We start from the raw sequence: 25,533 nt of genomic DNA on the forward strand, positions 1-25,533 counted from the left end.
AAACACTGTCTGCACATTAGAATACATTCACTTTACAGGTTCTATTTAGAGGAAGATTTATAAAACTATTATATAAATGTACATAAACCAATATATATGTGCAATAACACTTAATCATATACCTTGAAAACATCAGCAAACCGGCACTTTTGTCATTTATTTTCCAATTAATCTTATTAAAATATGTAACATTTAGCACATTTAATCTCTGAAGCAAATCATTTCTAAAAAATTGTAGACCAGTGTTATTAGCCTTTTAACATGAACTCGCAGCTGCATGTTTGACTGGGTCTCCAGAACGTCATGTGCTGCCATTTTCCATACTGGAAACCATCGGCTGTATACAGAGTTTCAGTGAAGTTAGTGAAGTTATTTGTGTAGAACGAGTCTCGTCAGTGTGTACAGTGTGTGTTGTGTGTCCTTGTGCAGAGGTGGAGGATGTGGTCAACAGTATTTTGTTCCTGCTCAGTGATAAGAGTAACATGACCAATGGAGTCACTCTGCCGGTGGATGGAGGCTTCCTGTCCTGTCCTTGCTCCTTGTTGGAGCGGAACGTAGGCCTGTGAAGTTTCCCTGGCACAAGGTCATCTGCCCGAAAGCCCTTGTCCACCATCACAGCCATGTGAGGGGACAGGAGAGGTATGATGCCCGACAGTCTGAGGAGCTCACAGTCACTGATAGAGCATAGACACAAATGTCAGAGGACCATGTGGTGCCATGCCAATTATTAAATATTCAATACTGAATTAAATAACGTTTTTATTTGAATAATTGAATTCAGATTATGAAAGTATGTGTAAAAATTCAACTATCAAAAAAAATTCGACTATAAAAAATTCAAATTGTGAAATACAACTATTAAAAAATTCTTGGAAATACAACTGTTCAATATACTGATGGCACACATTTCCTTCCATAGTTTCATAGCATAGCTCTGTGTGTTGTTGATTCAGATGTTCCACCAACCCTCTAATTATCCCTCCAGTATCCCGTCCACCAAGGCCCTTACTAAGCACCAAGTGTGCGTTTTTGGCACACTTGTGGAATAATGTCAAAAAAAATTTCATACATTTTATTTTTAAATCTTTTACACTTCTTTTCTATTTCATCAACTTAGGCCATAAATAAAAATACCAAATACTCAATAACTGTCACATTTTTTAACCCTTTAAATGCCGTGTTTGTAATGTAAACAAACCATTTTTTTGGATGCAAAAACAAAAAAAATTTTTTTTTCAATATACTACATAAAAAGTGGATCACATATTATCTGATTTTTTCATCCTGGCATATGTCAATGATTAACTCCAACACTGGTTAATTTGCATTATTATTTTTGGCACTAGGTCAAATGTTCAAAAATACTAGCATCTGTCACCAAGCGTGCCAAAAAGGCACAGCTATAAATCAGACTATTAAATACTATATATTGATTTATTTTTCTGCTCTAATTTGATTTTATTTTGGTGAATCCAGTTTAGCCCTAATCATACAGATCAAATGGAAGAAACAGTGCGTTTTAGGCACACTTGGCAGACAGATGCTAGTCTTGTAATTTTCTTTTGTTAACAATGTGCACATTTTAGTTGGTCCCCAGAATTTTAAAGATCGTGCAAAAATGAACAACTTTTGAATTCTAACCTTATTTAAATTGTGAAAAATAATATGAAGTTTTTTAACAGGAAGTGCAAAGTGTGCCTAAAAGGTGCACCCAGATACCGGAGGGTTAAGAAGTAGCCCATGTTTTGAGGTTTCGTTTTCTACATGTCTATCCTGTAGACAGGGCTTCATACTCACTTCTCAAAAAAAAATAAAAAAAATAAAAAAAAGAAGGTTGTGTTTCAAGGTACTCAATACACAGCATTCAGTACTCATTCAGTACTCATTCAGTACTCATTCAGTACTCGCAAAGTATCTAATTCTCTGGCAGCTTCAGCTCAGATCTTTATCTTATAGTTTATTACAGACATCCAATACTTATTTTTGTAATAATTTTTTCTTCTATGGCAGACTATTTTAGTTCTTTGAAAATAATTTCTTTCAGTGTTAACAGTATTCATAATAATACTAAAAGAAAATCAATCTTTATGTTTTGCAGATGAAAAAATGCTGATCTAATTTTCTTACAGGAGACTCACTCAGTTGATAATGATGTTAAATTTTGGAAAGTTCAATGTGGTGATCGAGGTTGTTTTTGCCATTTCTCCCAATAGTCAGCAGGTGTCGCCATCCTCCTTCATAAATTCAATGGTGATATAATTGACTCTCTCATGTCAAATGAGGGCAGATGGATAATCTTAATACTTAAACTGAATAACTCCTATTTTATAGTTTGTAACTTACATAGCCACGATAACCCAGCAGAAGCCAAAATTATGTTTACAACAGCTTTGTGACAAAATAGCTGCCTTTAAAAACAAGTACAAGGAAGTGCACCTGTGGTGATTTTAATGACACTCGCAATGATCTCATAGATTGAATTTTGGCAAGAACAACCCAAAACCTAAGATTTAAGGATACAACCTTTATTTCTAACCACTCTCAGTTGTAGATATCTGGTGTTTCTTAAATCCTGACAAAAAGAATTTACTTAGAGCAATACAAACAGATCTTTGCAATCAAGAATTGATTTATGGCATATATATCTCTCTCTCTAGCACACAGTTTATTACAGAAACCTCTCATGAGTTTCCCCCCTTTCAGATCATAATTTGATTACTATTCATCTGGTTGGAACTAAGCAAAATAAAAATAACTTTCATGGTTACTGGAAATTAAATATGATATCTAATTAAAGATGAAATGTTTTGTAAGTTAGTCAGCACAACTGCAAAGAAGATTTTTACTAACAATGATTTGAGTCAAACTCAAAAATGGGAATACTTTAACCCTTTCATGCATACTGGTCACTACAGTGGACAGCTACTCTACAGCTGTTCTCTTGTATTTTCATGGATTTTGTTGTTCTTTTCTTTTCTGTTTTTTTTTTTTAAGTTTTAAGACACTACACATCTTTTCTGACATGAATTGATAAAATGATGTAGATCTCTCCTGAGCATAAACCCCCAGAATCACAAGCCCTCCCCATAGTTTTCACACAAGTTATCAGTAAATACATGTTTCTGTGCGTCAAAAATTAAACATGTGGTGTCCAGCTGAATGGATATTTTTGCAACTTCATGAAAAATAGGTTCATAAGATTTTTTTTTTCTTTTTTTAATGTATTTTTTTTTTTTTTTTTTTTTTTTTTTTTTTAATTTTATGTTATTTTATTTTTTAATTTATTTTTCTGAAGAAAATTTTCAATCGCATTGTTGTTTTTATGCCTAAAGAGGAATAAAAACACTCAGGAAAAAATTTGGATTAAGGTTCTCATAATTCGTGCATGAAAGGGTTAAATTGTAAATTTGACACTTAGCAATACAACAAAGCAAAGAAATTAAAAAAAATAACTTGGCTAAAGAAATCAGCATCATGAATAATCTTAATACCTTACTTTTGAAATCTTCCCTATCAAAGGAAGAACAAATTAAAATGAAAAAATTAAACAGCCTATATATTGACTCAGCTAAAGGTGCTTTCATAAGATCTAGGGGCAAAATGGCTGGAGCAAGGAGAGAAAAACACTAGTTAGTTAATTTCTTTAGAGAAACAAAACTGTAAAAGAAATAATATAGTATCTCTTAAAATTAATGACAGTATAACCAGCAATCCTTCAGAGATCCCAAAATATGTCAGCTCCTTTTACAGTAATATTCACACATCTAATTTTCAAACCAATGATTGCGAGAAATTTATCAGTTCAATTAAAATATCCACCCCCTCTATTTCAGCAATTTAAATAAAAGTATGAGAGACCCATTACAAAACTTGATCATCTTAGATACAATTACATCTATGAAAAAAGGGAAGTCACCAGGCATTGATGGGATTCCTGTTGAATTTATCTCCATTTCTGGAACATCATTGAAAACCCGTTAATGCAATTATTTGTGTTTGAATAAAAAAGAAATATCAGCAACTATGAAGCTCATAATATTCATCAGTCTGAACAATAATCCATTGGAATTATTCTGTGACCTCTTAAGGAAATGATTTTATAATGGTTCAATATTTAGAAAATTATTTGATCGATATTGATTATTTTAAGAATTTGCCTGTAAATTATTAATAATATTGACAGTACATTTTCTTAAAAATGTATCAGACTCATAGTACTCATCAGTCTGAACAATAATCCATTGGAATTATTCTGTGACTTCTTAAGGAAATGATTTTATAAGGGTTCAGTGTTATTTGTCGCTGGGAGGAAATTGTTTCTGTTGCAGTAGTGATGAAAACAACAACAAACAATAATAACAATGTGAGACACTAGATTATACTCACATAAAAATAGGCAGTGCAATAAAAACAGGTACTTAAAACAAATGTAAACTAATCCTAATGTTACCTGTGCTGTATGTAGTAGGTTAAAAATGCTACATGTATATTTTTTTAATTGAAACAGACACCCCTCGATTTTTTTGTTAAATATTTAAACTAATATAACTAAAATTACAGTTTTGACATCAGGTCAATACTATAATATATCAATAGATGGCGCTGTAATGCCACTGCGGATCCACTTGGGCAGAGGTGTCAAACTCATTTGAGTTCAGGGGCCAAATACAGACTAATATGTTATAAAGTGGGCCGGACCAGTAAAATAATATAAATAATAGGATAAGAACTGATAAATAATGTCGACACCAAAGTTTTCTCTATGTTTTTGAGTGAAAAAAGTCAAATTCTGTAATAAAAATGTTTACATCTACAAACTCTACTTGAACATAACATGAACAAATATGAACAACCCAAAAATTCTAAAGAAAAATAAGTGCAATTTTAGCAATACTGCACTTTAGTTTATCATTTATACATATGTATCATAACTTACAGATCACACTGGATCTACATTCTACATACTATTCTACAAACTTCTCTTAAGACATTTCAGGTTATTGAAATTTTTTGTAAAAGGCTAGTCTGTAAATGTAAACATTTTTGTGTAATTTTACCTTTTTTACACTAAAACAAAGACAGAAATTGGTGGTTTTCTTTAATAATAGGTTATTATGATAGTGTTTTGCTGGTCTGACTCACTTTAGATTGAACTGACCTAAAATGATTTTAACACCATTGATTGTTAATTTCTTCAGTGTAATTTTTGCATTGCACAAATTCATCCCAGGGGCCAGATTGGACCCTTTGGGGGGCTGGTTTTGGCCCCCAGGCCACATGTTTGACACCTGTGCACTAGGGAGTCACAGCTCAGTATTAAATGAGCAATGACTGGAACAAGACACTAATTTCGGTCCTGTCTCTTATTAATCCACAGTCCATACACTCTTATTTTATCAGATACACAGTGAACCCTTGCTGCTGGTCCAGATTTCCCCTAGGTCTGGTGCCGGTAACAACTGGGGGCTCATCCGGGATTAAGGAGCGTCACTGCCTGGTGAAGTGAGAGCTGAGACCACATGAGCCGGTGTCCAAAGCTTCAGGGAAGGCTGCAGTCCTGTGCATCGTCCAGAGAGCAGAGGTCGCCTGCACAGCGACATCATGGCCACTGTTAGCCCATGGCAGGTGCTAGTCTACAAGGTCCAGAGGAGACTTTCTGATTGGAGTGCCAGTAGGGATAAGTAAGTAAGGAGTAAGTAGGTACATTTTATTTATAGAGCATTTTTCACAGACAGAGTCACAAAATGCTTTATCAAATCAAAATCAAATCAAATTTACAGAAACCCAACAGGATCCTCCAGGAGCAAACACTAGTGATGGTGACAGTGGCGAGGAAAAACTTCCTTTAACAGCAGAAACCTGGAGCAGACCCAGACTCCTGGAGGATGGACGTCTGCTTTGACCAGTTGGGGTTCAAGAGCGAGAGTAAAGGAGGAGAAAAGAGAGAGCGATAGAGATATAGAGAGACTGGGGGAGAGGGGGGAGGTAGGGGGAGACACATGGAGTACATGTAACACTGTAAAGTAGCAACTTTACACTGCGAAAAATAAATAAAACAGTGCAAGTAGAATACAATTAGAATGCCCGTAAAACACAATAAAGTACCATTAAGACAGTTTAAAATATGATGAATACATAATGTGTAATCAGTTTGTGGTGGCCCTGAGTCAGGATGTAACAATTACCGGTGTAATGATAAACTGCGGAAAAATTGCTGACGGTTAGTATAACTGTTTAAATTCTAATTATCATGATAACCATGTTTGATTATCGCACTTTTCTGGAGAAAAAGCCTATGTAAAGATCTGCTTTTATGTCAAATATTTGAGTATAGTTTTAATTTATTACAATTTTAATTGTCTATACCTAATATTTGGAACCAATACTCACTTTTAAAGTCTTTGAAAAAGCATCTGCGTGTTATTTATGTAATAAATTATATACATTTTTCTGATCGGATTTTATATTTTTTGAGTATTTTTTGTCTTTTTGTGTTGATATAGTCAGTGAAAAAATAATAGGAAGTTGATTATTTGTTGATTATTAGTTGATATTTGACTACATCAGAAGTGAGAAGCTGGCAGCCTGGGAGGATGGGGGTATGGCCCAGCTTCTTCTTCTGGATGATGGACATGGGAGGGGTTGGAGCTGTCCAGATGGTATCTCTCAAGATGGGAGGTTCTTCAACCATTCAACAGGGGTGCTTCACTCCACCTCATGGGAACCACAACCCACCTGCCAGATCTCCAGCTTCACCCACTCTGGACGTTCCTTCACATCTGTTGCACACAAGCAGAGACATCGCCACCAGTTTCGCTACCAGTTTCACCGATGGGGACAAGACACTAACTTTCAGTCCTGTCTCTTATTAATCCACAGTCCACATACTCTTTATTTTATCGGCTACACAGTGCATCCTTGCTTGTAGAACCTTTGCTGCTGGTCCAGATTTTCTCTAGGTCTGGTGCCGGTAACATGTACATAGTTGATTATGCAGATGACTGAGGGGATGAAGGAGAAGTTCTGTTTGTTTTTGCTGAAGTTTGTCTGAGTCAGGAACTTAAATTCAGAGTGCAGAGGGTGAGCGCTGTCAGACATCATGGATTTGTCCTTCTTTCACCACAATGATGTTCTGCTGGGATGGACAAACACTGGAAACGTCCACCTTCTTCCATCTGTCCTCTGTCTTCAACAAATGACGCTCTTCTGTTTCATGTTCAGCATCTTTACACAAATGGATGTGTGTCTGAAACTGGTTTGGTCTTTGTGTTTTTCAGGTTCATCAGGAGATATTATCCTGACTCAGACTCCCAAAGCTCAGTCTGTTGTTCCAGGAAACACTGTTTCCATCAGATGTAAATCCAGTACAGGCATTGGTACATATCTTCACTGGTACCTTCAAAAAGAAGCAGAATCTCCAAAACTTCTTATTTATTACTCTACAAGTCTTCAGTCTGGTATTTCCAGTCGTTTCAGTGGAAGTGGATCTGGAACTGATTTCACTCTGACCATCACTGATGTTCAGGCTGAAGATGCAGGAGTTTATTACTGTCACCAGGGGGGTTACAGCTTCCCATTCACACAGTGAAAAACCGTCGTACAAAAACCTCCTTCAGACTGAACACAAACTGAACTGACTGATACAGTTCAATGAACACAGTCTGTACAACGATAGATCAGACTATTTATATGGTTTTGGGCTCACATTCAACTCACACTAACACCAAGATTTCAAACACATTTTTCTTCATATTGTTGTGAAATCAGTTTGTTTGCAGACGACATCCTGTTATACATTATAATTCCATATTCTCCTGTGGTTTGAATAAAGTTACCAGTAATAGAACAGTTTTAGGATTCTATTATGAACCATTATGTCTTTCACCAAACTCATGTTTACATTTTAACTACATTAATGGCAAAAAAATTAAAAAGTTCACTTCAGACATTCAAGAAGAAATATATTTATACAATCCCATCCTTCACTCTTACTATGAAAAACTACATGTAAATTTGGTCGAAAAAACTTTAAAAATGCTACTTCTTTTCAGTAATAAAGATTTTCTAACACTAAACTAAATGTTTTCATTACTACTGACAGGTGTCAGCTTAGTTTTTGGACCAAAATAATTAGCTTTATGCTGATGATGTTTAATTATTTCTTACACAAAAACAATATACTTTCAATTAATCTGTAATGAAACTCATAAGTCAAAGACATTAGATGGAGTTTATCATTTACTGACTGAATTTGGTGCCTCTAACACTGCAACTCTATCATGATAATTAATGCATCTTAACTGAAGATACAGAAACTCTTCAAAAAAGTTATAAAACTGCATCACATTGAACAGTTCACCTCTTTGTTCTTCTGATAGATGTAGATATTATTAATATTATATAATATATACTGTAAATACAGACTGTGGGTTGGATCAAATAGAATTCCTCTTTTCTACATACATGTTCATTGTTCAGCCTGAAGGTTTTCTGGTTTTGTGGTGATAATTTTCAAAGCAGTTTGTGCCAGATTGATTGGATTTTAATGTTACAGCAGGATTATCAAATCACACTGACACTATAATTATACTTTTGTATCTTAAAACACGAAAGTTCATCTAGTTTTGAGGTTCATGAAGCAGAATTCCCATATGTCTATTTACTAATAATATTAAAGACTTTAAATTACTATGTACTACTCAGTGTGTCGTTTTCCCCTCGGAGCTCAGTAACCATGGCAACGGTCAAGCATCACTGCTGAACCGTGACAACAGACAGGTTTCAGGACCAAAGATACAAAGATGAAAATAGTCACTAAAACTCAACATTACATCATTAACATAAAATACTGATATTTGGTGAATATAAATATTAATCGCTGCAAAACAGTTTAATAATCAAACAGTTGTAGAAGTTTGTAAATCAGACCCATTAATGCAACATTTAGATGAAATCAGTATTAACATCAGAGGATTTTCACTCCTCATACTCAGTTTGTGGAACAGGTTGTGTTACTGATAGAGAACATTTGTTCACTGAATGAAAATACTCATTAAAAAACCATTAAATTTCACAACTTCAGCCATTACAATAAGTAACATGTACAGACTAAATGTTGAGGTTAAATGTTGATTGTATCTGATAAAGAATGAACATCAGTCTGTGAGCAGACACTGAACCTTCAAATACCTGAAATATTAACAAACTACAAACATCTGAAACATATTTACCCACCATGTGGAATTACAATATAAAAAAATTCCTCAATAAAATATTTCATTTTTTAAACATTACATTTAAACATATGTCAAATGAATCTTTCTGAACCTGTACAGCGTTGAACTGATTATGATGTAAAATCAACTCCCACATATTCCCAATCAATACTCAAATAAAGTGATTGATCCATTGAGGTGATGGATGATTAGTGTTAATCCAGGTCCCTGTTGGAGTGAGTCCTGATTTCCATACAGTGACTTTGCATCAGCAGCACCATGCTCCAGTGCTCTGGGAGAGTTTATAGTCCTGACACTGGAACTGTGGATGACTGACAGCTGTCCTTCATCACAACACAACACACACAAATCCTCCTCATCAAAAGCATGACTTTGGTCTCCGTCCTCATCTGGACTCTCCTCTGCTGCTGCTTCACAGGTAAAGTCCAGACAATCCAACTCCTCTCCTCTATGAACATCCGTCCCTCTGAGATGAAGAAGACAAAACCATGACGCTGCTTTATGTTTGTGTCTCTGTATCCTCAGAGTCCAGAGGCCAGGTCACAGTGACTCAGCCTGGAGCAGTGAGCTCTGATCTGGGAGCCTCCACCACCATCACATGTACCACCAGTCAGAATGTTCGTAACTCTAACTATTTAGCCTGGTACCAACAGAGAGATGGAGAAACTCCTAAACTTCTCATTTACTATGCCACCACTCGAGCATCAGGGATTTCCAGTCGTTTTTCAGGCAGTGGATCAAACTCTCATTTCACTCTGACCATCAGTGATGTTCAGGCTGAAGACGCAGCAGTTTATTACTGTCAGAGTGCACATTACATCAACAGTCAGTATGTGTTCACACAGTGAAAAACCGTCGTACAAAAACCTCCTTCAGCTGCAGAGGAACTGATCTGATCCACAGCTGCACTGAAACTAAAACACTAGATGGTAACAACACTATCCAATCCATAACTGAGATAAATCACACTATTCAACACTTTATTATTATTGTTTTTACACAGTTTTAAATCATGAGCTGAGCATCAAAAATGCCACTTTACTCATTCAATCCTTTCATAATTATTAAACTTGATTTCTTTCACTGTTTTTACTTCTATTAGTTTTTATGTCCAGGTTTTTCAACACAAAAAGTAAATATTTCCAGATTTATTAAAGATGAAAATTATATTACATTACTTTATACTGATGACAGTCTACTCTTTATTCCAGATTTATGAAATGATTGAAGTATTTGTAATTTATTTTTGGTAAATGTTATCTTTATTCTGACAAAAATATTAAACTCCAGCTATTTAAGGAAAATGAAAGTTTTCTCTTTTTCCAGCAGTCTTCGCCTGACATTTGAATGTGATTTCTTTGATTATTTTCATTTTTTTTTTTTACTTGTCTTTATGATTGAGTTCTTCAACATAAACATTAAATATTTCTAGTGGTATTAAAGATGAAAATTATGTGACATCACTTAATGCTGATCATATTCTACTCTTATTCCAGAATCCTAAAATGTGTTTAAGGGATTTATACTTTATTTTTAAAAATCTTCTCTAAATTCAGTGGAAAAAATACTGAAACATGATTGTGAAAGAATTATTATTAATGATCTACTCAATGTTGTCTGTTTAAAGATTAAATGTTTTGATGATTATTTATTCTTCTGTATTTACTGCGGTTGTTTTAAAGTGCTTCACAAATAAAGTTGGATTGGATTAGAATTTTTTTTTCAATGATTTTTCAGTGACCACGATGGAATACTTAATGACAAAGTATCATTATGTAATTGGAAGAATCTTTTTAGATCGGGGTGTCAAACTCATTTTCTTCCGAAGGCCACATTCAGCCCAATCTAATCTGAAGTGGGCTGGACCAGTAAAATAATAGCATGATAGCCAATAAAATAATGACAACATTCAGTTATGCCAATATTTACATTTACAGACTATCCAAACAAAATGTATGTGAATAACCTGAAAAATGAAATTCGTTAAGAAATGTAAATACAATTTTATCAATATTATGCCTTGACTTATCATTTATAGGCTACATGTGCATTACAGATCAGACCAACGAAGGTACAAAACATTTAGTAACAGGCAAAATATTGTTAAAATTGCTCTGAATTTTCTATCGACATTTCAGGTAGTTCATATTTGTTCAGGTTATTCACATTTTTTTGTTAAAGGATATTTTCTTAATGGAAATATTTTCATAATTTAAAGTTTTTGGACTAAATCACAGAGGAAAAAAATGGTGTTCTCATTATTTATAGGTTATTGTAATATTATTTTTGAGTTTGATGCTGTAACTTGTACTTTGCAAATTCATCCTGCAGGCCGGATTGGAAACTTTGTTGGGCTGGTGTTGGCCCCCGGGCCGCATGTTTGACACCTGTGTATTAGATTATCCAGCACTAACAGGAGGAGAAAAATACTTTATTTAATTTGACTCTTTATTGGACAAAATCACCACAAAGTGAATAAAACACGACATAACAATGAACACAAAAACCCCAGGTTTGATGTCCAGACGTTTATTTGTGGTCAAACACTGAACCAATATTGCAGCAGTGAGAGAAGCCTGAAAATGTTTGCTGTTCAAAGTGTTGAAATGACACAAAGCCAGAGAGTTGGAGAGACAGAGTGAGCTGATGAGCAGAGTCAGAGCAGTAGATGATCCCCAGTGAGTGGGCTCAGTACTGGGAACACTGGTGTGTCCTCAGTGTGTGTGAGAGTGCAGACTGGGAGCCCTGGGTGGCCTCACAGGTCACAGAGTTCACCTTCCTCCACTGGTCTGCAGGGAGCCTCAGGGTGCTGCTCCAGCTGTAGTGGCCGTCCTTCTGCAGCACCGCGGGGCTCCTGCTCTCCTCCCAGCTGCTGCTGCTGCCGCCGTTCACCTTCCAGGACAGACTCCAGTCTGAGGGGAAGCCCTTGTTGGCCAGGCACATGAACGTGGCCTTCCCCTGCTGCAGCTCCTCTGTGGAGGGGGGCAGCACCGTCAGGGTGGGAATGACATCACCTAGGAGACACCAATCAGCTTAGAGGACAGGGACCACACAGCTGTCAATCACACATCCCATACTTGGACACAGTGACTATGTGAGAGGGGATTTTCTCCTTGAAGGACTTGGTGTCAGATGGTTTTTCTGCTCCACCAGTCACTCACTCACACATGGTTTCACTTCCTGGAAACAAACTCAACTTGGAAATCAGCACAAACAGTCCTCATATGAGCTGAAATACAGCAAAGTGCACTGAAAGAACATGTTCAACCAAGTCTGTGCTGTGTTCTTTCAACTGTTTGACAAAGTCACCAATGAAATCAGAATAATCTGTGTTGTCATTAACATTCATTCAAACCTATTTATATTGAAACCAACATAAAGACAACAGTGATTCAGTTCTTTTATCACTGACACAACCTGATGATAAACTGTTAAATATAAAACCAAATAACCTCTGAAAATTAGTACAAGTTTAGTCTTGGACAAAATCTGAGCTGAGTTGTAAAAATCACATATTTGTCTCATTTGTTCACAAGAAATATGACGATAAAAACAGATCAAACTCAAGGCGATAGGAAACATCTGTATTAGAAACAAAGACAGACTGTATATGATGGAAAATGTCTAATATTCATGGTTCTGTTCAACGTTGTGAACATAATTACTGTCAAACACAAACAGACACATGACAGAGTTAAGAACAAACAGTGACATAAATAACTGACGACAATCACACCTTCATGTCGATTTCAATTATCACTGTGCAAATCACTATAAATGATTCCAACATAAACTACAAACTGTAACTGACACAATGAGAAGATATTGAGACATTTTTCAATTGTGCATCTGTTTGTAGATTTAGTTGAGTTTTTTTTAATGTCACTGATATGATAAACTAATATGTTTATGGTGGAACATGACAATGAACTGATGTAAAACTTGGACTAAAGTCTGAACTCTTCTCATTTACATCAGTTTAAACATCAGTGAGACATAGATATGGAAAGAAATGTTTAGGAAAGCTGCACTGAGGACGACGACCAGGAATAAAATACAACCTACAAAGTTTTACATATGAAAAAAACACCTTTTATCCATTTATCCTTTAATCCAAACTATCAATTATGTTACTGTCTTTACACCAACAACTACAGTAATGAGTCATTTCACATATTTCTGTTACCAAACACCTACTGTTTAATAACATTTAAAGCTGATCTACAGTGATTATAAAAAAAGGTAAATATTCAATCTAACAGAATAAATATTGCACATAAATGATTGAAATTTGTTGAATTTTGGACTTACTTCCAACCTCCAGTCTGGTTCCTCCACCGAACGTCCACCACAGTGATACAAAGTGGTTGAGTCGTCGTACAAAAACCTCTGAGTGTAAAGACACGGCTCTGTGACTCTGAAAACAACAAACTCAACAAAGTCAGTGTGAATCTGTAAAACACAGCAGCATCAGGACAAAATGAATCACAACACAAACACAACAATCAGTACAAATATAGATTTAGTTCCACATTTATTCCATTTATAAATGTATGTGAAATTAAGTGTGAATTGAACTGTGCAGATGAAAAAAGAACTAAAACAGACATTTACACAAGAAACATTCAGAGACAAAAAACACTAATCTTATCCCTGACACATTCCTAATCAATCCAGTGTAAATGTATTGATCCATGTAGAGTAATCAGAATACCTGTTGGAGTGAGTCCTGATTTCCATACAGTGACTTTGCATCAGCAGCACCATGCTCCAGTGCTCTGGGAGAGTTTATAGTCCTGACACTGGAACTGTGGATGACTGACAGCTGTCCTTCATCACAACACAACACACACAAATCCTCCTCATCAAAAGCATGACTTTGGTCTCCGTCCTCATCTGGACTCTCCTCTGCTGCTGCTTCACAGGTAAAGTCCAGACAATCCAACTCCTCTCCTCTATGAACAGCCGTCCCTCTGAGATGAAGAAGACAAAACCATGACGCTGCTTTATGTTTGTGTCTCTGTATCCTCAGAGTCCAGAGGCCAGGTCACAGTGACTCAGCCTGGAGCAGTGAGCTCTGATCTGGGAGCCTCCACCACCATCACATGTACCACCAGTCAGAATGTTCGTAACTCTAACTATTTAGCCTGGTACCAACAGAGAGATGGAGAAACTCCTAAACTTCTCATTTATGACGCCACCAGTCGAGCATCAGGGATTTCCAGTCGTTTTTCAGGCAGTGGATCAAACTCTCATTTCACTCTGAGCATCAGTGATGTTCAGGCTGAAGATGCAGCAGTTTATTACTGTCAGAGTGCACATTACATCAACAGCCTGTGGGTGTTTGCACAGTGAAAAACCGTCGTACAAAAACCTCCTTCAGACTGAACACAAACTGAACTGACGGCTGCAGCTGGAAGACACTGCACAGACTCACACAGTTCAATGAACACAGTCTGTACAACGATAGATCAGACTATTTATATGGTTTTAGGCTCACATTCAACTCACACTAACACCAAGATTTCAAACACATTTTTCTTCATATTGTCATGAAATCAGTTTGCTTGCCGACGACATCCTGTTATACATTATTATTCCATATTCTCCTCTGGTTTGAATAAAGTTACCAGAAATAGAACAGTTTTAGGATTCTTTTATAAACCAGTAGGTCTTTCACCAAATTCTTATTTACATTTTAACTCCATTAATGGCAAGAAAATTAAAACGTTCACTTCAGAAATTCAAGGCAAGGCAAGGCAAGGCAAGGCAAGGCAAGGCAAGGCAAGGCAAGGCAAGGCAAGGCAAGGCAAGGCAAGTTTATTTGTATAGCACATTTCAGCAACAAGGCAATTCAAGGTGCTTCACACAGGACATTGAAATAAAAGAAACAAAAAGAAACACATTTAAAACATTATAAAAGAAACATATAAAAGGTGATTAAAAACAGCGAGTAAGAAAACAACACATAAAATCAAAATAAAATAAAATAAAATAAAATAAAAATAAAAACACACACGTTAAAGTAAAAGTTGCAGTGCAGAGTTTCAAAGAGAATATAAAATTTAAAAAGTCAAAAGCCTTTTAGTCAAAGGCAGCAGTGAACAGGTGAGTCTTTAACCTGGACTTAAAAGAACTCAGACTCTCAGCAAGGAGAAATATATTTATACAATCCCATCCTTCAATCTCACTATGAAAAACTACATGTAAATTTGATCCTAAAAAATCTTCTAAAATGCTGCTTCTTTTTAGTAATAAAGATTTCCTAACACTAAACTAAATGTTTTCATTATTACTGACAGGTGTCGACTTAGTTTTTGGACCAAAATAATTAGCTTTATGCTGATGATGTTTAATTATTTCTTACACAAAAACAATATACTTCCAATTAATCTGTAATACAACTCATAGGTTAAAGACATTAGATGGAGTTTATCATTTACTGACTGAATTTGGTGCCTCTAACACTGCAACTCTATCATGATAATTAATGCATCTTAACTGAAGATACAGAAACTCTTCAAAAAAGTTATAAAACTGCATCACATTGAACAGTTAATTTCTTTCTTCTTCTAATGGATGTAGATATTATTATTATATCATTTATACTGTAAATACAGACTGTGGGTTGGATCAAATAGAATTCTTCTTTTCTACATACATGTTCATTGTTCAGCCTGAAGGTTTTCTGTCTTCATGGTGATAATTTTCAAAGCAGTTTGTACCAGATTGATTGGATTTTAGTGTTACAGCAGGATTATCAAATCACACTGCCACTATAATTATACTTTTGCATCTTAAAACACCAAAGTTTAACAAGTTTTGAGGTTCATGAAGCAGAATTCACATATGTCTATTTACTAATAATATTAAAGACCTTAAATTACTATGTACTACTCAGTGTGTCGTTTTCCCCTTGGAGCTCAGTAACCATGGCAACGGTCAAGCATCACTGCTGAACTGTGACAACAGACAGGTTTCAGGACCAAAGATACAAAGATGAAAATAGTCACTCAAACTCAACTTTACATCATTAATATAAAACTCTGATGTTTGATGAATATAAATATGAATCGCTGCAAAACAGTTTAATAATCAAACAGTTGTAGAAGTTTGTAAATCAGACCCAACATGTAGATGAAATCAGTATTAACATCAGAGGATTTTCACTCCTCATACTCAGTTTGTGGAACAGGTTGTGTTACTGATAGAGAACATTTGTTCACTGAATAAAAATACTCTGAGAAATATTAAATTTCACATCTTCAGTCATTACAATAAGTAACATGTACAGACTAAATGTTGAGGTTAAATGTTGATTGTATCTGATAAAGAATGAACATCAGTCTGTGAGCAGACACTGAACCTTCAAATACCTGAAATATTAACAAACTACAAACATCTGAAACATATTTACCCACCATGTGGAATTACAATATAAAAAATTCCTCAATAGAATATTTTGTTTTTTAAACATAAATAGTCAAATGAATCTTTCTGAACCTGTACAGTGTTGAACTGATTATGATGTAAAATCAACTCCCACATATTCCCAATCAATACTCAAATAAAGTGATTGATCCATTTAGGTGATTGTTGATTAGAGTTAATCCAGGTCCCTGTTGGAGTGAGTCCTGATTTCCATACAGTGACTTTGCATCAGCAGCACCATGCTCCAGTGCTCTGGGAGAGTTTATAGTCCTGACACTGGAACTGTGGATGACTGACAGCTGTCCTTCATCACAACACAACACACACAAATCCTCCTCATCAAAAGCATGACTTTGGTCTCCGTCCTCATCTGGACTCTCCTCTGCTGCTGCTTCACAGGTAAAGTCCAGACAATCCAACTCCTCTCCTCTATGAACATCCGTCCCTCTGAGATGAAGAAGACAAAACCATGACGCTGCTTTATGTTTGTGTCTCTGTATCCTCAGAGTCCAGAGGCCAGGTCACAGTGACTCAGCCTGGAGCAGTGAGCTCTGATCTGGGAGCCTCCACCACCATCACATGTACCACCAGTAGGAATGTTTATGGCTCTAACTATTTAGCCTGGTACCAACAGAGAGCTGGAGAAACTCCTAAACTTCTCATTTACTATGCCACCACTCGACAATCAGGGATTTCCAGTCGTTTTTCAGGCAGTGGATCAAACTCTCATTTCACTCTGACCATCAGTGATGTTCAGGCTGAAGATGCAGCAGTTTATTACTGTCAGAGTGAACACTATATCAACAGTCAGTATGTGTTCACACAGTGAAAAACCGTCGTACAAAAACCTCCTTCAGCTGCAGAGGAACTGATCTGATCCACAGCTGCACTGAAACTAAAACACTAGATGTAACAACACTATCCAATCCATAACTGGGATAAATCACACTATTTAACACTTTAATATCATAGTTTGGACAGAGTTTGAGCTCTCCATCAAAAATCCTACATTAATGAATCAATTCTTACATGATTATTGAACTTTATCTCTTCAGCTGTTTTCACTTCTTTTCATTTGTCTTTATGGTCACGTTCTTCAATACATAAAGTAAATAATTTCAGCCTTATTAAGATGAAAATTGTATTCTATCACTTTATTTTGATGATATTCTACCCTTCATTCCAGATTTCTAAATATATGTTTAAGGCATTTGTAATGTATTTTATATAAATTTTGACAAAAACTATTGAACCATGATTGTTTAAGAATAAGTTATAATTATAGACTTTATGTTTTCTATTAAAACGCTTAAAATACTGATGAATAGAATAAAAATATTTATTTGTCAGTCTTCAGTGGCCACAGTAGACAACTTTACAAGTATTCATTATGTAATTGGAACAAATCCTATTCATTTGTCCAGTATTTACAGACTGGATAACTGGATCCTAACACCTCCAGAATCAGAACCAGTGTTTGATTTCAAATATAGGTGTTAATGCATTATGACAGCATTACTGCTGATGAAACAATGAGACTTTACAAAAGCCTGAATTTGAAAACGTAGAGAACAAGACAGTTTCCTACTTTTCCAGCAGACTTTGCAGGACATTTGAACATGATTTCTTTGATTGTTTTCCTTTATTTTTACTTGTCTTTCTGATTGAGCTTTTCAGCACGACATGTAAATATTTCCAGTTTTATTACAAGTGGAAATTGTTCAATCACTTTATGCTGATGATATTCTACTCTTATTCCAGATTTGTAAAATATGCTTAAAAGACTTGAGCTTTTTTTGAACTAGGTACAGTACATTCTGAAAAAATACTGAAATATGACTTAGAAAAAAATATCAATGGTGTCTATTGAAATATTTAATTTATTGATGAACATAATGATTTAGTTTTTAATTAATCTGAAAAAATAAAAATACAACATTTCACAAAGAGTCATTATGTAATTGGAAAAAAATCATATTACTTCATCCAGCATTAACAAAATAAGACCAATCCAGTATTCTGATTGATTTTTTGACCCTTTTTTGGACAAAATCAGCAAAAAAGGGAATAAAACACGTCATAACGAGAAACATGAAAACCCCAGGTTTGATGTCCAGACGTTTATTTGTGGTCAAACACTGAACCAATATTGCAGCAGTGAGAGAAGCCTGAAAATGTTTGCTGTTCAAAGTGTTGAAATGACACAAAGCCAGAGAGTTGGAGAGACAGAGTGAGCTGATGAGCAGAGTCAGAGCAGTAGGTGATCCCCAGTGAGTGGGCTCAGTACTGGGAACACTGGTGTGTCCTCAGTGTGTGTGAGAGTGCAGACTGGGAGCCCTGGGTGGCCTCACAGGTCACAGAGTTCACCTTCCTCCACTGGTCTGCAGGGAGCCTCAGGGTGCTGCTCCAGCTGTAGTGGCCGTCCTTCTGCAGCACCGCGGGGCTCCTGCTCTCCTCCCAGCTGATGCTGCTGCCGCCGTTCACCTTCCAGGACAGACTCCAGTCTGAGGGGAAGCCCTTGTTGGCCAGGCACATGAGCGTGGCCTTCCCCTGCTGCAGCTCCTCTGTGGAGGGGGGCAGCACCGTCAGGGTGGGACGGACATCACCTAGGAGACACCAATCAGCTTAGAGGACAGGGACCACACAGCTGTCAATCACACATCCCATACTTGGACACAGTGACTATGTGAGAGGGGATTTTCTCCTTGAAGGACTTGGTGTCAGATGGTTTTTCTGCTCCACCAGTCACTCACTCACACATGGTTTCACTTCCTGGAAACAAACTCAACTTGGAAATCAGCACAAACAGTCCTCATATGAGCTGAAATACAGCAAAGTGCACTGAAAGAACATGTTCAACCAAGTCTGTGCTGTGTTCTTTCAACTGTTTGAGAAAGTCACCAATGAAATCAGAATAATCTGTGTTGTCATTAACATTCATTCAAACCTATTTATATTGAAACCAACATAAAGACAACAGTGATTCAGTTCTTTTATCACTGACACAACCTGATGATAAACTGTTAAATATAAAACCAAATAACCTCTGAAAATTAATACAAGTTTAGTCTTGGACAAAATCTGAGCTGAGTTGTAAAAATCACATATTTGTGGAATTTGTTCACGAGAAACATGACGTTAAAAACAGATCAAACTCAAGGCGATAGGTAACGTCTGTATTAGAAACAAAGACAGACTGTATATGATGGAAAATGTCTAATATTCATGGTTCTGTTCAATGCTGTGAACATATTTACTGTCAAACACAAACAGACACATGACAGAGTTAAGAACAAACAGCGACATAAATAACTGACGACAATCACACCTTCATGTCGATTTCAATTATCACTGTGTAAATCACTATAAATGATTCTAACATAAACTACAAACTGTAACTGACACAATGAGAAGATATTGAGACAATTTTCAATTGTGCATCTGTTTGTAGATTTAGTTGAGTTTTTTTAATGTCACTGATATGATAAACTAATATGTTTATGGTGGAACATGACAATGAACTGATGTAAAACTTGGACTAAAGTCTGAACTCTTCTCATTTACATCAGTTTAAACATCAGTGAGACATAGATATGGAAAGAAATGTTTAGGAAAGCTGCACTGAGGACGACGACACGGAATGAAATACAACCTGAAAAGTTTTACACATTTAAAAAAACACCTTTTATCCATTTATCCTTTAATCTAAAATTTCAGTTATGTTCCTGTCTTTACACCAACAACTACAGTAATGAGTCATTTCGCATATTTCTAACTGTTACCAAACACCTACTGTTCAATCACATTTAAAGTTGATCTACAGTCATTATAAAAAAAGGAAAATATTCCATCTAAAATATTCAATCTAAGACAATAAATATTGCTGATAAATGATTGAAATTTGTTGAATTTTGCACTTACTTCCAACCTCCAGTCTGGTTCCTCCACCGAACGTCCACCACAGTGATACAAAGTGGTTGAGTCGTCGTACAAAAACCTCTGAGTGTAAAGACACGGCTCTGTGACTCTGAAAACAACAAACTCAACAAAGTCAGTGTGAATCTGTAAAACACAGCAGCATCAGGACAAAATGAATCACAACACAAACACAACAATCAATACAAATATAGATTTAGTTCCACATTTATTCTATTTGTAAAAGTATGTGAAATTAAGTGTGAATTGAACTGTGCAGATGAAAAAAGAACTAAAACAGACATTTACACAAGAAACATCCAGAGACAAAAAACACTATTCTTATCCCTGACACATTCCTAATCAATCCAGTGTAAATGTATTGATCCATGTGGAGTAATCAGAATACCTGTTGGAGTGAGTCCTGATTTCCATACAGTGACTTTGCATCAGCAGCACCATGCTCCAGTGCTCTGGGAGAGTTTATAGTCCTGACACTGGAACTGTGGATGACTGACAGCTGTCCTTCATCACAACACAACACACACAAATCCTCCTCATCAAAAGCATGACTTTGGTCTCCGTCCTCATCTGGACTCTCCTCTGCTGCTGCTTCACAGGTAAAGTCCAGACAATCCAACTCCTCTCCTCTATGAACATCCGTCCCTCTGAGATGAAGAAGACAAAACCATGACGCTGCTTTATGTTTGTGTCTCTGTATCCTCAGAGTCCAGAGGCCAGGTCACAGTGACTCAGCCTGGAGCAGTGAGCTCTGATCTGGGAGCCTCCGCCACCATCACATGTACCACCAGTCAGGATGTTGATGTTTGGAGCAACTACCATCTTCTAGCCTGGTACCGACAGAGAGATGGAGAAACTCCTAAACTTCTCATTTACTATGCCACCAGTCGAGCATCAGGGATTTCCAGTCGTTTTTCAGGCAGTGGATCAAACTCTCATTTCACTCTGACCATCAGTGATGTTCAGGCTGAAGATGCAGCAGTTTATTACTGTCAGAGTCGTCACTATATAAACAGTCAATATTTGTTCACACAGTGAAAAACCGTCGTACAAAAACCTCCTTCAGACTGAACAGAAACTGAACTGATCTGATTCAGTTCAATGAACACAGGGTATGAACAAGCACTAATACACACAATAGTTCACATGATAAATACTGTTGAAACATCTGCACAGTTTTGACACTTTGACATTTTCTGTCCCCTAACACAGAATTAGACGAATGTGTTCATAAATGAGTCCAGTTGGACACTTATAAAACGTCTGTCTATACAGAATATGTGTAACTGGATGTCATAAAACTAGACAGGATCTAGGCCATCAGAAGATCTAGGGCTATTCAGGAGGCACTAATCACACAAGTAGTTGGTTTTGGTGATTTGAAAGATGTAGTAAAAAAAAAAAAAAAAAAAAAGTTGTATACAGGTACACAGCTCAGATGAGTTCATTGAAGAAACAAAGAAATAAAATAAATACCAAAGAAATAAAGTACAAATCAAAACATTCCCTTCAATACTTATGTTTCTTTAAACACACTCTTTTAGTCCTATTTGTTTCCTATTTATTTCTAGTTTAGGTCTCATATTAAATCTTATTTTCCTCTACTTTGGTGTTCATTTAAAGAAAATAAAATAACTACTTTTAATGTCCTATTCTGAGCAGCTAATAGAATATATAATTTTAGTTAAATCTAAGTTTTCTGATAAAACTCAGTTAAGAAACAACTCAAAATTCACATACACTCCACATCACCATGAGTATGAAACAATATTTCTAATTTAAACATGAAATGCAAACAGTTCACACACTTTATATATATGCTTTTCAAACAAAACTCAAATATTCAGTTTGTTAGGTCACAGTTTTGATCACCGTCTTTCAAAACAGTTCTGTTCCTTATCCAAGAAACTGAAAAAAGATATGTACTTATCCCTAAAGAGTAGAACAGAGAAAAGTGTCCCTTCCTCATCCAGTCAGCTGATCCTCTGTGTAGATCTCATCACTCTTCAGGTGGCGCCATTTTGTCTTCTTCGTAGCATGTGTTGGAGGCATCCAACAAAACACTGAGTTTGATGAAATAAGTTCGTGTAGCAGGTACTGAACTGGGAAAGAGTAGTCTTCAACAAAAACCTTCTGGTAAAACTCAACGAAAACTGAAACAACTTGAATATAAATCAGTCTTTTAATCAGGCTAGATCTCTCCAGCTAGACAAGCGGATAGAGACAGAAGGTCAGCCGCATGCTGATTAGTTGACTGATCCACATGACTAAATGCTTCCATACTGTTTATATGTGTAGGTGGTCCAGTTGAGTCAGACAGTGAAACGAAAGAAAACTGTCCCCACGGACTCTTTGGATTGAAACTAAAGCTCCGACTACATTTAGCTAGTTTATTTGCGTGGTTTCTTAATTTTCTCAACTCAACCGGGATAAACAGGTTTTTTTTCCCCAGTCGGTTTTTCATGTAGAAGTTGTGGTGGTGACCTGATGTGGTCCATGGTAGTCCACATGGACATGAATATTCAAATGGACATCCATGGTCTAACATCCATGCTCCGTGGTATTATTAGACATCTACTGTAGAGAAGTTTCATGTGACGTATGCATACATTAAGTCTTGCTGCGTGCGCATCTTGGAGGCAGAAGTCACGCTGAGTTCGCAGCGTGTTAAAGGAAAATGTGGAAAAAAAAGAAAACGTGGTGGAATAAAACCTGTACCTGTGGATGGACCTGCTAAACTCCTGTGTGCTGTTTGTTCCTCAGCTTTCACCAGTTATAAGTTCTGCACACAGACCGCTGGGTTCCATTGGTGTCAGCGGTGGTTCTGTTCTGCCGATCACTGTTTATAGTTATTACCACGGTTGGTGTAGCTTCTCAGTATAGTTAGCCTGCGTGCCTGTTGCGCTTAGCGGCGTGGAAAAAACAGAATTGTCATCATGTGGTACGGTGATGCAGACCCCTTTAAACCTACAGGAGGACTTCCCCTGGACTATCACCTACAGAGACAGAGTGACTGTGGATCTACCTGCTCCCTTTGAGTTTCCTCAGCTGGGTGAGGCAGATGGAAGTGGGCGGAGCTACGGCGGGCAACACCACTGAGTTCAGCTGGAGCTGGTGAGAATACTGCCCACCTGTCTGTGACAGTCTGCTTTAACTATGGGACAGCCTTCCCGATGTGGTCAAGTCAAATTATGCGGCCGTGAAAGAGAAGATGGGAGGGGCTTTTGGACACAGACAGTTAATGGACCGTTTTAGAGCTAACATATCGGCTCGTTCACCAGTTCCGGGGCAGAGCCTGGAGGTGTACACGGCTGATGTGAACAGCTGGAGCTGGTACTCTTGTTTTTACCTCCGAGTTGTGCGCACGTCTTAATGACGTCACTGTTGTTAGAAAACATTGAAACTCATCTATTGGACCTGCATGCACCCCCGATCACACAGCGAACATACAGGTGACACAGAGTGGAAGAAAACGGCAGTTGTCTGTTTCTATCACTGGGCTCATGTTCACACTGGAAACAAACTACTGTGTGGAGCAACTGCAGCCATGCTCACACCACCTCTGCAAAGTGGTCTCAGCTCAGACCACCCCTTCAAAGCGGTCTCAGCTCGGTTGTTTAGTACCAGAACGGAGTGCGATTACTGCTTTCACATATGAACAGTGGAACCGAGCCAAAGACCTGTTCTGGAACAACGGCTCCAGTCGATCCAGTTGTGGAAACACCCTCAGATTTTTCTTTAAAACTTTTCTTGTGGTTTTAAATAATCTCCGATTTTGTCGGTCAAACTTCTTATTCAGAGGAAATCTATCTTGAAGCGTACAGTCACATGGATTGGTCAGCCAGTCAGCGTGCGGCTGACCTTCTGTCTCTATCCACTTGTTCCGGCTAGCACTCTTTTAAGAAACACATAAAGTGTCCGTAGTTGAAACAAACTGATCTACTCACTCAAATACAATTTCACTGTAAATGTAACACTTACAATCTGTCGAGTTATATCAAGTAACTCAAGAATCTCCGTCTTAAACGACATTTTTATCTTTTTTCACGGCTGAATGCATGTTTCCTTTCCCGCTGTCTCGTTCTTCTTCTACTGATGAATTTCTGGTTAGTTCCGCTTCCTCTTTCATACCCTCTACAGCCTTTAGAGGGAGCTCTAATTTAAATTATACTAATTTCTAATCTAAACAGCTATGCAGGTCTTTTTCTGTTACTTAAATGGGTATTCTTTCAAAACCATGACGCTGCTTTATGTTTGTGTCTCTGTATCCTCAGAGTCCAGAGGCCAGGTCACAGTGACTCAGCCTGGAGCAGTGAGCTCTGATCTGGGAGCCTCCACCACCATCACATGTACCACCAGTCAGGATGTACATGGCTCTAATGAGTTACACTGGTACCAACAGAGAGATGGAGAAACTCCTCAACTTCTCATTTATGACGCCACCAGTCGAGCATCAGGGATTTCCAGTCGTTTTTCAGGCAGTGGATCAAACTCTCATTTCACTCTGAGCATCAGTGATGTTCAGGCTGAAGATGCAGCAGTTTATTATTGTCAGAGTGAACACAATATCAACAGCCTCTGGGTGTTCACACAGTGAAAAAGCGTCGTACAAAACCTCCTTCAGACTGAACACAAACTGAACTGACAGCTGCAGCTGGAAGATACTGCACAGACTCACACAGTTCAATGAACACAGACAAGTTTTTTTTTAAAATTTATTTAGAACAGAACACAATAGAAAGAAGCTTTTTATCATACACTACATCATTACACAGATATCTATGTGTTCTTTAAAAGTATGAGATGAAATAAGCATGTGCATATAATTGACCAACCTTTTGTTGTATTTCTTTTTATGCTGATGACACTTCATGTTTTTTCTTAAATATCAGGTCCAATTGTTGGTACAAAATTCTATTAATATTGTTAT

General features: G+C 36.9%; 4 gene segments (V, D, J or C); 2 read left to right on the forward strand and 2 right to left on the reverse strand.

Annotated features, from left to right (window-relative positions):
• Positions 1 to 9,602: 9,602 nt before the first annotated feature.
• On the forward strand, positions 9,603 to 10,195 carry LOC115439260 (Ig kappa chain V region 3381-like). The segment is given in 2 exon segments: positions 9,603 to 9,654; positions 9,762 to 10,195. Coding segments are annotated over 2 exon segments (375 nt in total).
• A 1,741-nt stretch (positions 10,196 to 11,936) lies between these two features.
• On the reverse strand, positions 11,937 to 14,816 carry LOC115439470 (Ig lambda-2 chain C region-like; the record flags this gene model as incomplete). The annotated part of the segment is given in 4 exon segments: positions 11,937 to 12,250; positions 13,548 to 13,653; positions 13,951 to 14,006; positions 14,804 to 14,816. Coding segments are annotated over 4 exon segments (489 nt in total), but the record flags the coding sequence as incomplete, so codon positions are not given.
• Positions 14,817 to 17,136: 2,320 nt separating this feature from the next.
• LOC115410754 (Ig kappa chain V region 3381-like) lies at positions 17,137 to 17,532 on the forward strand. The segment is given in 1 exon segment: positions 17,137 to 17,532. A coding segment is annotated over 1 exon segment (360 nt).
• Positions 17,533 to 18,772: 1,240 nt separating this feature from the next.
• Positions 18,773 to 21,425, reverse strand: LOC115439471 (Ig kappa-b4 chain C region-like). The segment is given in 4 exon segments: positions 18,773 to 19,273; positions 20,589 to 20,694; positions 20,992 to 21,047; positions 21,389 to 21,425. Coding segments are annotated over 4 exon segments (525 nt in total).
• Positions 21,426 to 25,533: the final 4,108 nt, after the last annotated feature.

This window comes from Sphaeramia orbicularis, chromosome 19 (genome assembly GCF_902148855.1).
Source record: "Sphaeramia orbicularis chromosome 19, fSphaOr1.1, whole genome shotgun sequence".
In the NCBI taxonomy this organism is placed as follows: domain Eukaryota; kingdom Metazoa; phylum Chordata; class Actinopteri; order Kurtiformes; family Apogonidae; genus Sphaeramia; species Sphaeramia orbicularis.